Source organism: Eptatretus burgeri, chromosome 7 (genome assembly GCF_056783735.1).
Source record: "Eptatretus burgeri isolate ZD-2024b chromosome 7, Ebu_testis_v1, whole genome shotgun sequence".
In the NCBI taxonomy this organism is placed as follows: Eukaryota; Metazoa; Chordata; class Myxini; order Myxiniformes; family Myxinidae; genus Eptatretus; species Eptatretus burgeri.
In genome coordinates, this window is record NC_140967.1 from 108,242,524 (window position 1) to 108,255,015 (window position 12,492).

The 12,492-nt window shown below is 45.9% G+C and overlaps 1 protein-coding gene across 2 annotated transcripts in view; it reads right to left on the reverse strand.

Moving 5' to 3' along the window:
• Positions 1-346: 346 nt before the first annotated feature.
• Positions 347-12,492, reverse strand: part of LOC147024066 (phosphorylase b kinase regulatory subunit beta-like) — a 165,463-nt gene continuing 153,317 nt past the window's right edge. For both annotated transcript variants that reach the window (XM_085890238.1, XM_085890237.1), the window contains exons 24-31: positions 11,931-11,988; positions 11,645-11,735; positions 11,331-11,536; positions 10,308-10,475; positions 10,083-10,212; positions 9,691-9,798; positions 7,245-7,382; positions 347-901 (exon numbers count right to left, since the gene is read on the reverse strand). In XM_085890238.1, the coding sequence (XP_085746364.1) occupies positions 764-901; positions 7,245-7,382; positions 9,691-9,798; positions 10,083-10,212; positions 10,308-10,475; positions 11,331-11,536; positions 11,645-11,735; positions 11,931-11,988 (1,037 nt within the window). In that variant the 3' untranslated portion in view covers positions 347-763. The remainder of the gene's footprint in view (positions 902-7,244; positions 7,383-9,690; positions 9,799-10,082; positions 10,213-10,307; positions 10,476-11,330; positions 11,537-11,644; positions 11,736-11,930; positions 11,989-12,492) is intronic.

A 12,492-nucleotide genomic window follows, 5' to 3' on the forward strand; every position in this document is an offset into this window, starting at 1 on the left:
TCATATATAATTCGACATGATTCAGTAATCTGAAGTACTTACAAGCAAACCCTTTTGTGACAACAGCAGGTGTAACCACCACCAAAACCACACCCTGTTCGTTAGTCCTGGAGGCAATCCCTGCATGACACACTGCTGCAAACTTGCTGTTTGAATAGCTTTAGTACCCATGCTATGTACTTACACAAAATAATTTGTGATGGACGCATCTTGAGGAAAATGTCTGTCTGAAGACCAAACTTGGAGTTTCATGCTGAAAACATTTTTAAAACAATTTGAAGGAGATTTGACTGTCAGGAGACAATTATCAACAAACCGCACAGAAAAAAAACAAAAATCACAAAGGTCAGAGTTCATTTTGGTTTATTCATGGTGCTTTCTTTACAGGTTGTTACAGATAAAATGAGAAAAGTTTTTGGAAAACCCTTTTAGTTGTTTGCATGATCATTTTGTGAAAACCATGAGAACAATCACAAACAAAGCACATCCTTCAATAGTTGCAAAGCAATCAATTCGCCAGGCTCCAAACAACGACCATTTTCGACTCTTCTTTCACCATCAATCAGGTAAAAACATGCATCGAATCAAGAACGTTAAACTCCATAAGAAGGTAAAAAAAAGTTATGCTCGGTCTTGTGGGGTTGTCGATTCAAAACCTTTATTATTCTGACTTGATCCAGCAACGCAACATTCCCGGGAAAGCTTCCTGATCTTTCTTCCTGCAAAAAACTAAAAATCTTTGGATAAAACTGAAAAATAAGAGCTAGCTAATGATGCAGGGGTCCTCTGCAGAGGAATGAATCGTGCCAGACAGCAGACTTGAAACAACCACTTTCGTCATGTAGTTGGCTGTGCCTTGTTCCCCGACTGGTGGTGTATTGTAGAACTCGTGGAACATCTCCTTTTGTAAAACACGGTGAAAGGCAACGATACAGGGCATTCTGGTACATTTTTATTCACATCACATAGGGCATACTGTGGTGCACACATAGGACCTGCTGCGGCGCACACACATAGGGCATGCTGCGGCGCACACACATAGGGCATGCTGCGGCACACACACATAGGGCATGCTGCGGCGCACACACATAGGGCATGCTGCGGCGCACACACATAGGGCATGCTGCGGCGCACACACATAGGGCATGCTGGGGAACACACATAGGACCTGCTGCGGCGCACACACATAGGGCATGCTGCGGCGCACACACATAGGGCATGCTGCGGCGCACACACATAGGGCATGCTGCGGCGCACACACATAGGGCATGCTGCGGCGCACACACATAGGGCATGCTGGGAAACACACATAGGACCTGCTGCGGCGCACACACATAGGGCATGCTGCGGCGCACACACATAGGGCATGCTGCGGCGCACACACATTGGGCATGCTGCGGCGCACACACATAGGGCATGCTGGGGAACACACATAGGGCATGCTGGGGAACACACATAGGACATGCTGGGGAACACACACATAGGGCATGCTGGGGCGCACACATAGGGCATGCTGTGGCGCACACACATAGGGCATGCTGGGGTGCACATAGGGCATGCTGGGGAACACACATAGGGCATGCTGGGGAACACACATAGGGCATGCTGGGACGCACACATAGGGCATGCTGGGGCGCACATAGGGCATGCTGGGGAACACACATAGGGCATGCTGGGGAACACACATAGGGCATGCTGGGGAACACAGATAGGGCATGCTGGGGAACACACATAGGGCATGCTGGGGAACACACATAGGGCATGCTGGGGCGCACACATAGGGCATGCTGGGTAACACACATAGGGCATGCTGGGGAACACACATAGGGTATGCTGGGGAACACACACAGAGCCTGCTGGGGAACACACACAGAGCCTGCTGGTGCACACACATAGGGCCTGCTGGGAAGCACAAATAGGGCCTGCTGGGGTGCACACTTAGGGCCTGCTGTTGCACACACACAGGACCTGCTGGGCGCACATATAGGGCATGCTATTGCGCACATATAGGGCCTCAATACAAATGGCCTGAATTATGGCAAACCATCACCTTCACCATCAATCCATCAAACACATCCTCATCTCTATGTCACTATAATTTGATGTGCACATGACATATAACACAATGACTATATGATACATGTACTGGAAGAAAGTACGGTGCATCATTTATCAGGGTTAATGCAGTGCTACACTCTTCTGTGTTATTTTACCTTCCTGCTTCATATTTTCGAAGACACGATGACCGTGTTCAACAAGTGAAAGAATCACATCGGAATGTGTGAGAAGCAAAACGTTGTTTGGTGAATAAATCTAAAGTATGACAATAATTGTGGAGGAATACGAATCCTATTGTTCAGGACTTTATGCTTCACGACCATTGCATGGGACCACTTCCTTCGACTTGGTCTTTTTCAGAGAGAAACACAATGGGATATGTGAAGGCCACACTAAATTATGGTGTGGGTAGAAACAAGGACGATTGTGTGATGCTGGAGGTGGCACTTGATCTGAAGCACGGTTCCTCTCTTTAGCGATCAGTAATGAAGAACGGTACATCATGCTCATTTTCCATCTCAGACCCCTAAATTTTAACAATTCCAGGATTGACATTTGGTTTTAATTGTTGTTGAAAATGTGAGCACCAACGAGATGCCACATTCATGCAACCACAATGTTGAAATCTCAAACCTGTTTTATTCTTCAACGTCCTGGTGGCACCTTGTCAAGTCTCTCGCCAGAGTATGCTCCCCCTCTGTTCTTTCCTCATTTCAAATGGCACCACAGCTGACTCAATTCTGTGTTTGCTCACAAATCTCACGTATCCAAATCCTTCCTCTCTGTACCCACAATACCCAATCACACCCAACTGCTCCTGGACATTGAGATGTCTGGCAACACAGCTCCAACTCTGGGATGAGTCGAGATGGCATCAACACTTCTCTCCTTCCTCAAAGTCCTGGTGTCCTGGAAACCTTGACTGCTGCTCTCACACATCCTCATTCTGCTCTGGTCATATAATCACTTGCCGTATGTCACCTACCGTCTATTTGGAAGTCAGCCAAGATCACTACATGACACAAACATGGTGCAAAAAATGATTCTCTTAACTACAGGCCAATTAGCTTGCTCCCAATTATATCCAGAGTCATGGAATCCATCAGTGCAGTTGACATCAAATCCTTATTTTAATCCACCAGCCTGATCTTAGACCATCAATTCGGATTCATACCCGGTCACTCTACCCTGGACATGCTGCTTCCATTCTCTCAACAATGGATGGAAGCCCTTAATCTCAGACTTGAGATCTGGGCAGTCTCTCGGGACATACCTTGAACATTTGATACATTCTGGCACCCTTCACCCCCCCTCCAATTGCTCAACACAGGCATCCACTCCACCTCCTCTCATGGATTGCTGACTTTCTCTACTCTCATAATTAGCATGTGGCTCTCAAATGGATCCTCTCATCTAATCAGCATTTTGGATCATTGGTATCTCCCACGGTGACGCTGAGTCTTTGGGCCTCTCACTCTCTCACCACAGGAAGGTTGGTGGTCTTTCTGTCTTCTACTGTCTCCTCTCGAGTCTCACCCCCCCCCACTGCTCTTTCTGCAATATGTCCCCACCATATTTCCGTCGGGTGCTCAAGGTGCGCCAGCAACCCCGTTCTGGTAAAACTACCAAAATCATGAATCACTGCTCACCTTCACTCTTTCATTCCTCTTTTTTTCCCGCCTTTGGAATAATCTCCCACACTCTCTTCAATCCCATTCTTCCCTCCATGTCTTCAAAACAGCTGTTCACCACCACCTCCTATCTTCCACCATCCAAAACCATGATCTTTTCTACCCCTGTTAATCCATCCCAAACCCACCTCCTTCAAATTCATTGCTTTCCTTCCTGAAAGTCCCTGTGATATCTATCTTGTATACCACGTGTTCCCCACCCCATCCCTTCCACAGATCTCCTAAGGTCTCTGTTCCCCACTGATTTGTCCTTCCCTCTCCCACCCCTCTTATCTCATGCCCCCCCCACCCTTGATGTGCGTTGTGTGTCAGCTCTTAAACGAGACTTGGCAATGTATGCAAAAAAATAAATAAATAATCTCCCTATTGAGGCGAGAATTCCACAAGGTAGTGCCTTGAGCCCAGTCATGATTCATATTTTCTGATTCTCTGGAAAATTCTCTTTGTCTGCTTGCTGATGACTCTGCCCATTGTCATAGCATTACTCATCCTTCAGTAAGGGAGGCAGAAGCCTTATTCTTCTCTGGAGACCTTCATAGAATCAGGAGCTGGTAAAACACTTGCTCTATGTGTTTCAATCCGAACAAATCTCACGCTCACACTGTCCTTCCAAAAGGAATGTCAGGCAAGCCCTCACATCTACCTCCTCAACAAACCTCTTGAAGAATTTCAGTCACTTTTGAGCCTCGCCATCAGACGTATCTCTTGGGCACAACATATATACAGGTTGCCCTCTAAAACCAGCCATCGACTGGTCATCCTCCATCCTCCTTTATGGTCTTGTACCCTCTCTGCCCCACCCATTCTCTGTCCCTCCCCCACTACAATCCCATAAAGTATACACACACACACACACACACACACACACACACTCTGCTAATAACCCACTTTTGGTGTAAATCCCAAAATCCAGGCTCACTGCTCACGTCTTCTCATTTGTTCTTTACTCTCACCCATGGAACCAACTTCCTCAGTCTGTTCAATCCCATTCTTCACTCCAAGGCTTCAAGATGGCTGTTCCTGTTCGCCACCCCTACCACCTCCCGCATCTCTACCCATTATCTTTTCCATCCTCAGTATCCCTCCCGAAGCACACCCCTTTCTTTGTAGCGTTATTGTGTTTTCTCCCCTCACTCTCTGCTCCTCTTTTTTTCCCATTTCTGTTTCATCCCCAGTTTTCTCCTCTTCTCATTGCTCTGTTTGACCTTTTTACCCAGCTTGTTTACACATCTGTCCTCCTCTTCCCCCTCTCCTTGCTCGTGCATTATTTCCTGCGACCTCCAAGTGGTCCTCTGTTGTGTCCCTCTATCCTGCTGTCACGTTATCTTGGGCCATATATTCCAGCTCTTCCACGAGCGTCCACATACCTCAAAACACTTCTGATTATATCACACAATACTGGCACTCTAATCAATGGAAACTGCCTCACACTCCCTGCATGTTAACCCACCAATGCTACATGTATTTGAGAAGATTCCACCGGACTGGGGTCTCCAAAAATGGGATGTGCTGACAGTGCAGAGATCAATCGGCTAAATCTGGGTCAACAGACTAAATGTAAGTTTAATATAAAGGCCTAATCAAAATTATGTCATGTGGAGATCCATCTCCATCTCCATCTCCATCTCCATCTCCATCTCCATCTCCATCTCCATCTCCATCTCCATCTCCATCTCCATCTCCATCTCCATCTCCATCTCCATCTCCATCTCTCTCTCTCTCTCTCTCTCTCTCTCTCTCTCTCTCTCTCTCTCTCTCTCTCTCTCTCTCTCTCTCTCTATCTCTCTCTCTCTCTCTCTCTCTCTCTCTCTCTCTCTCTCTCTCTCTCTCTCTCTCTCTCTCTCTCTCTCTCTCTCTCTCTCTCTCTCTCTCTCTCTCTCTCTCTCTCTCTCTCTCTCTCTCTCTCTCTCTCTCTCTCTCTCTCTCTCTCTCTCTCTCTCTCTCTCTCTCTCTCTCTCTCTCTCTCTCTCTCTCTCTCTCTCTCTCTCTCTCTCTCTCTCTCTCTCTCTCGGTCGTTTTGCGTGTGGTGTAATGATGGCTGCCTGATTCGTGTTGGTTTTTTTTTTCTCCTATCCCATATTTCACTTCCTTGTTTCCTTATTTAAGCTTGTGGAGTTCTCCCTGCGTTTCCTTTCTTTTGTTGAGACGATAGAGAAAGTACGAGTGTGCACGTGTGTATGAGTCAATCAGTCGTAAGAACGGGATGATAATAACTCCACCTTATGGAGATAGCGTTGAGAATGTGGTGATGGGTTTAGGAGAGCTTTTTGGAATTGAGAATGTTCTGGCAGCTTCAAAAAATGAACCAACGCATCGCGTTGTAGTTTTCCTGTCGGAAGAACGATACGTTGCTCAAGTGGTTGAAACCGGTCTATCCATACCGCCGGACATCTTTGTTAATGTCAGTGCACGGGAAACATTGGCCATTAAATTAACTATGTCCAATGTCCCACCTTTCTTCACAAGCAAGGAGGTTGGGGCTGCATTACGTGTTTTTGGCAACGTTTTGTCGCGAATCTCGACGATCCTGCTTCGCTTGTGCTCCGATGCCTCGGTTCGCCATGTCATGTCGTTCCTGTGGCGCTTCTATGTCATTTTAAAAGACAATGCCCAATCACTCAGTGCAGTGATGACGTTAAAAACCAAGAAACGCAATTACCAATTTGTGTTGAAACGGAGATTCTGACTTGGTTCATTTGTGGTGAATCTGGGTATTTAAAAATGCTTGCCGCAAGATTATTTCCAGTGGCACATAGAGACTGATAGTGGTCCATCTAGAGTTGGGGACCCTCGTGATGCCTGAAAGTCATGCAAGCAGCAGATGAGGAAGGCTTCGCAGTTGTTCCTTCCAATAGGAGGCATCAATTAAAACATTCAACCGTTAACGGTCAGGATGTGACGACGGAGCCATCCAAAAAAGATGGCGTTGTCTTGTGAACACAATGACTCCCGTTTGGCAGCAGCAACCTCTGGCATTTTAAAAACACAAAATAGACTTGATGCTCTTGTGCTCCGGAGGATGATAATATTCCTGCTTGTAAAAGCAGCGAACACGAGCAGGAAGAGAGTATTGTGCATCAGGAAGCGCATGGGACCACTCCCGTGGTCACAAGCACCATGGATGTTTACGGATCCGTTGTAATTCCTCTCCCCACTAAGTGTGAAGTATTTAAAATGTCTGAGCCTTGAACAACCCTAGAGTCCGTTGAATTGGAATGTAAAGACCCAATTAGTGGAATACCAGTTTTTCCCCCAGTCGAACACGAAGCTCATCCCATTAGCCCCTCCATCACCATCAAATTCTCAGCCTCACCTCGCGTCCTTTGGTGGTTAACATACTCTTATCAGCTTTCAGTTACTTAATCCATCGTCTTGTCTGCTGACACAGACCGACACTCCCTTCACAGAGACTTGTGTCTCTTTCTGAAACTCCAGGTGATTCGTTTTGTACACAATTCTATATAAATGTTGTTGTGCCTTCTGGGCAGCACCCACCTGCCAATCTTTTCTGTCCACTCCTTGATCATGGTGAAACTCTCTCACAGCCTCCCGGACAAGATGGTCCAGGTCCATCTTTTCCTGGAAATGCACCTCGGGGTTTCTCTGAAGCATGATGGAAACTACCATCAATAGCTGTAAGAAGAGGTTGAGAGGGGGGGTTGGTGTTGTTGGGGGGTAGGGGAGGGCCCAACCACCATCCAGTGAATTACATTTTCACAGTTTCTTTTGGACATCCTCTTTAAAGAGGATGATAATTAGCTGTGGATAATTGAAGCGCTTATTGGTTAGGATTGAACTCTCAAACCTCTCTCCCTCCTCAAAATCCTGGTGGCGTCGAATCAAATCTGTTTCTGGTGTATGTTCCCCCTCCATCCCCTCCCTTACCTCAAATGGCCTCACTGCTGATACCGCACGTGAAAAAGCTGAATGCCTAAACTCGGTGTTTGCAGCTAAATCTTGTGTCCAAAACCCATCACTTTCTCTACCCACCTTACCCAGTCGCACCCAACTGTCCCTGGACTCTGTATCCTTTTCTCCTGACAAGGTGGAGAGCTTGCTGTCAAACCTCGAGTCAGATTCTGCAACCGGTCCAGACGGCATCAGCCCACGTGTCCTCAAAGCCTGCTCTTCTGCTCTTGCTCACCCTCTCTCTGTTCTATTCACCCTCTCATTTGCTCAAGGTCATCTGCCATCTGCTTGGAAATGAGTAAACATCACTGCCCTGCACAAAAAAGGTGCAAAAACAGATCCCTGCAAATACAGACCAATCAGCCTTCTCCCAATCATCAGCAAGGTTATAGAATCCATCATCGCTTCAGACATTAAATCCTTCCTCTTTTCCAATGGCTTGATTTCCTATCATCAATTTGGTTTCAGACCAGGTCACTCTACCCTGGATATGCTGCTTCTGCTCTCCCAACAATGGATGGAGGTCCTCAATGCTAGACAGGAAATCCAGGCCGTATCCCTGGACATATCACGTGCTTTTGACACAGTCTAGCACCCTGCACTACTCACCAAACTCTCTTCCTATGGTATCCAAGGCCATCTCCACTCATGGCTTGCTGACTTCCTCTCCTGTCGCAGTCACCATGTGGCCATAAATGGAGTTCTTTCATCCCCCCTTCCTGTCCAGGCTGGAGTTCCTCAAGGTAGCGTTCTGGGCCCTGTTCTTTTTCTGGTTTTCATCAATGATCTCTCCGACTCTCTGGAAAATCCTCTATATCTCTTTGCTGATGACTCCACCCTCCGCCATACCATCGGTCATCCCTCAGAAAGGCAAACAGCAGCTTCTTTGCTCACTGCAGATCTGGATAAAATCACAAACTGGTCCAACACGTGGAACATGTCTTTCAATCCAGACAAATCTCACACTCTCACGATGTCTCTTCGAAAGGAGCGTTTAGAACCCCCCCCCCCCATCCACTTTCTCCACAATCCTTTGGAAGAAGTCCTTATCTTTCAAGCTTCTGGGTCTCACTATCTGCCATGACTCTTCCTGGGAAAGACACATTTCAAACCTCGCTTTCAAATCCAGTCCCCGATTGGGAATCCTCCGTCATGCAAAGTCCTTCCTCAGCCCTTCTGAGCTCCTGACCAATTACAAAGCTCTTGTCCACAGCCTGATGGGGTACTGCTCTCCCCTCTGGGCTGGTGCTCCTGCCTCCCACCTTTCTTGGCTTCACGCTGTAGAAACCAAGGCATTTCGGATCATTGGCATCTCCCGCAATGAGGCTGAATCTTTGGGTCTCTCACTCAATCACCGCAGGTTGCTCGGTTGTCTTTCTCTCTTCTACCGTCTCCTCTCCAGCCTCGCCCCCCTGCTCTCTCTGCGATTTGTCCCCACCACATTTCCACAGGACGCTCAAGGTCCACCAACAACCCCTTCTGGTAAAACTACCAAAATCATGAATCACTGCTCACCTTCACTCTTTCATTCCTCTTTGTTCCCACCTTTGGAATAAACTCCCTCACTCTATTCATTCCCATTCTTCCCTCCAGGCCTTCAAAACAGCTGTTCACCACCACCAATTATCATCCCCCATACAAATACTCGATCTTTTCTCCCCCCGATAATCCACCCAAGCCCACCTCCTTCAAATTCCCTGCTTTCCTTCCTGAAAGTCCCTGTAATGTCCATCTTCTCTTCCCCATGTTCCCCATCCCATCCCTCTCCCTTCCACAGATCTCCTAATGTTTGTTCCCCACTGTTTTGTCCTTCCCACTCCCTCCCCTCCTGTCTCATGCCCCCCTTGCTGTGCGTTGTGTGTTTGCTCTCACACGAGCCTCGACAAGGTATACAAAAAAAAAGAAAAAAAGATTGAAGTGCTTATTGCTTAAAAAGACCATCAGTCATAAATTGTTGGCATGAACGACCATGAGAGCTGTGGAATAAGAATATGCTGATCGGAGCAAACAGCAGAAAACGAAACTTTCACACCTCCACTATAATCTGACGATACTCAGGTACTTGGATATGTTGCAGCATCTTCTCCACGAGCAGGGAAAAGTTCATCTCGTACATCATCATGTCCGAGAGAGTCGGTTGCTGGGAACATGAATGTGGTCCAAAAATTAGCTCTTTGCTCACATGATTATGGTGAACTTTGATAGCAATGGGATTCCACCTAAAAAGTTGGGCATATGTTGAGGACTTTGTGCTGCAAGTCCAAGTTTAGACAGCAACTTAAACTGTGATCAAGCATATTGTTCACTTGCTTGCTTCTGTGTTTTATTATTTCAAATTAATGGGATTACTCATGAGTTTATTACCTGTACAAGAGGAAATAAAATTAATTATTGCCAAAAAATCGCCACCAATGTGATGCACACCTGGGGCAGGTATCTCCCGCAGACTATCATGCCTTTGGGCGTTCGTTCCAAGATTTGCCACACGCGATCATAGAACCCTCTCGGCGTGCGGTTCAAGGCCCCATCCAGATGTCTTTTGTCCTTCCAGCACCTATCGAATGATGAAAATCAAACAGTTAACACAACACAAAAACCATTGTGTTGTAGTGAACATGGTTTGGGAAACACTAAGGTAGAATGAGAGACCTTTGCTCTTGATGGAGTTGAAGCACATCGAGGAGAAGATGTTTGACAGCACTGGGAGCGAGCTCGTTCAAATCCCCTTGAGGTTCAAGATTCAAATCTTGATCCGTTGAATGGTCCTTGCTGCTCACTCGTAGTTTTAGCAAATGGCTCATTGCATGGATAATCCATCTGATTTGGATTTGGGGACATTGTTAATTGTTAGGCAAAATGTTGCTTCATACATAAGTGTAACATATGCTCAGGTAGACAAGGTGAGAAGCTCTACTAAGGCTGTTGAATGTTATTGTTTAGCAAAGCATACACCTTGTGTGATCTGTAAAACAGGATCCTTTCTTTGGTGGGAAAGAAAACACTACCAATGTTATCACCAAACAAAATAATGGAAGAAATTAAAAAAAAAGAAGTATCGAATCATGTGGTATGAATAGTGAACGGCAAACGCAGCAAGTCAAACGACACACTCAAGTTTACATTACACCTCCAATCAAATACTTCCTTCTTTCTTTCTTCCTACTTCATAACTGCTCTGTTTGTTTCAAAATGAATCATCTAAGCGACTTCAGATGGGGTAGCAAGGTAAAAATCCTGATCTGGTGAACAACAAGGTGTGGACTGGTATTACATTTAGACCCCACCAAGAGGGGGTACCCAAAATCTGACATCAGCATGGCAATTTTCATGAGACAAGCTCAAATCGCAATCGATCTTCACTAATAATGCCACCTTCAGTTCGATTTGAACCCCCAACCCCTCTCAAGGGATGGTTCCAACCCAGTGAACTGTGAGTACTCACCAACACTTTATCCAAGGTCACACATTAGGATACGTGATCCAGAACAACAACTGATGCTTACCACTGGTTATTGACTAGTTGGCACCAATTATGCTTCGATTTGGAAACAATAGCAAAATCTTCTCTAATTTCTCCAGTAATATATGATCCAAGACCATTTTCCGATGAATTTTAATTGCCAGTTGTGTTGAGAACGAAGTCGGGGGAGGGAGCTGTGAAAAGGTAATTACCCAATCCTGAATTGCAGAATGCCATCACAAATAGCTGGAGAATTCGTAATGATCCAGCCCACGTGAATGACCAACTCCTGAAGCAGTGCCGGGGCACGGGGGTCGTGACTCGGACAAACAGAGTAGACCAGCTGTCTGGCCACCGCTGGTGATACGGGGTTAGCAATGGTGACTTCTGTACCTCCGCCGAACACGCCCAATGTGAGCTGTTGAGGTTCAGAGGAAAGAAACGATCGCTCGTTGCAATTTCGATCGATTGTCGGGATTATAATGAAGTTAATAAGGTTCCAGTTTGGACAAGGAGTTTGTCCCACCTGTTTTCCATGCACGACGATGTTGGTGATGGAGGGAGCGAGGTTATCAACTGCTTTTCCCAGGAGGCCTGTTGTTTGACGCAGTAATGACCTGTAAGGGTTGTATAAAACTCTCACAATTTACTCAAATTATCCACATAAAACCACTAATCGGAAAGCTTTAAGTGTGAAGTTTATAAAGTAGTTGGATCGAATTTCTTCACTGATGTACAAGCCATGATGTCTGACCACACAGACAACTCCAATTAACCTTTAACTTGGATGTGAAATGAACGCACAAACTCACCAGCGCTTTTGTTTACCAGCTCGTCTGTATACCCTTTCGAGTTGATCTCTTACTGTGCCTGCCAGACAGATGAGGGAATAATTATAGGATTCATGATGAAACGATTTAAAGGGGGAAAAACAACCATAAGGAAGTGAAATTATTGCATGAAAATCAACAAATATATGATTTTTTTTATCACACTGAAATACGTAGTTTGGTGTCTGTCTGTCTGTTTTTGAGACCATGATATATTCGGTGGTTACTTATCCAATGTCAACCAAACTTGACAGGAGGACTGAGAGTCACACGAAGAAGGTTGTAGCGAATGAATATGCCCCCATCCCAAGGGGGTGTTCCGCCTTGGGTGAAGTCCGTGATAAGGTGTATATCCGTGTTAAGATAGCTAATGGTGGCGTTTTCCCAAGGCCGCTTCTCATAACAAAAGTCATAACACGAATGACAATGATAGCGTAATATTAATATTATTACAAACAATATTAATACATATAATATCCACCCTCCTCAAGGGGTTTTTCCTCCTCGGATAAAATGCCGTGTTCACGTGTACAAATAGCTGATC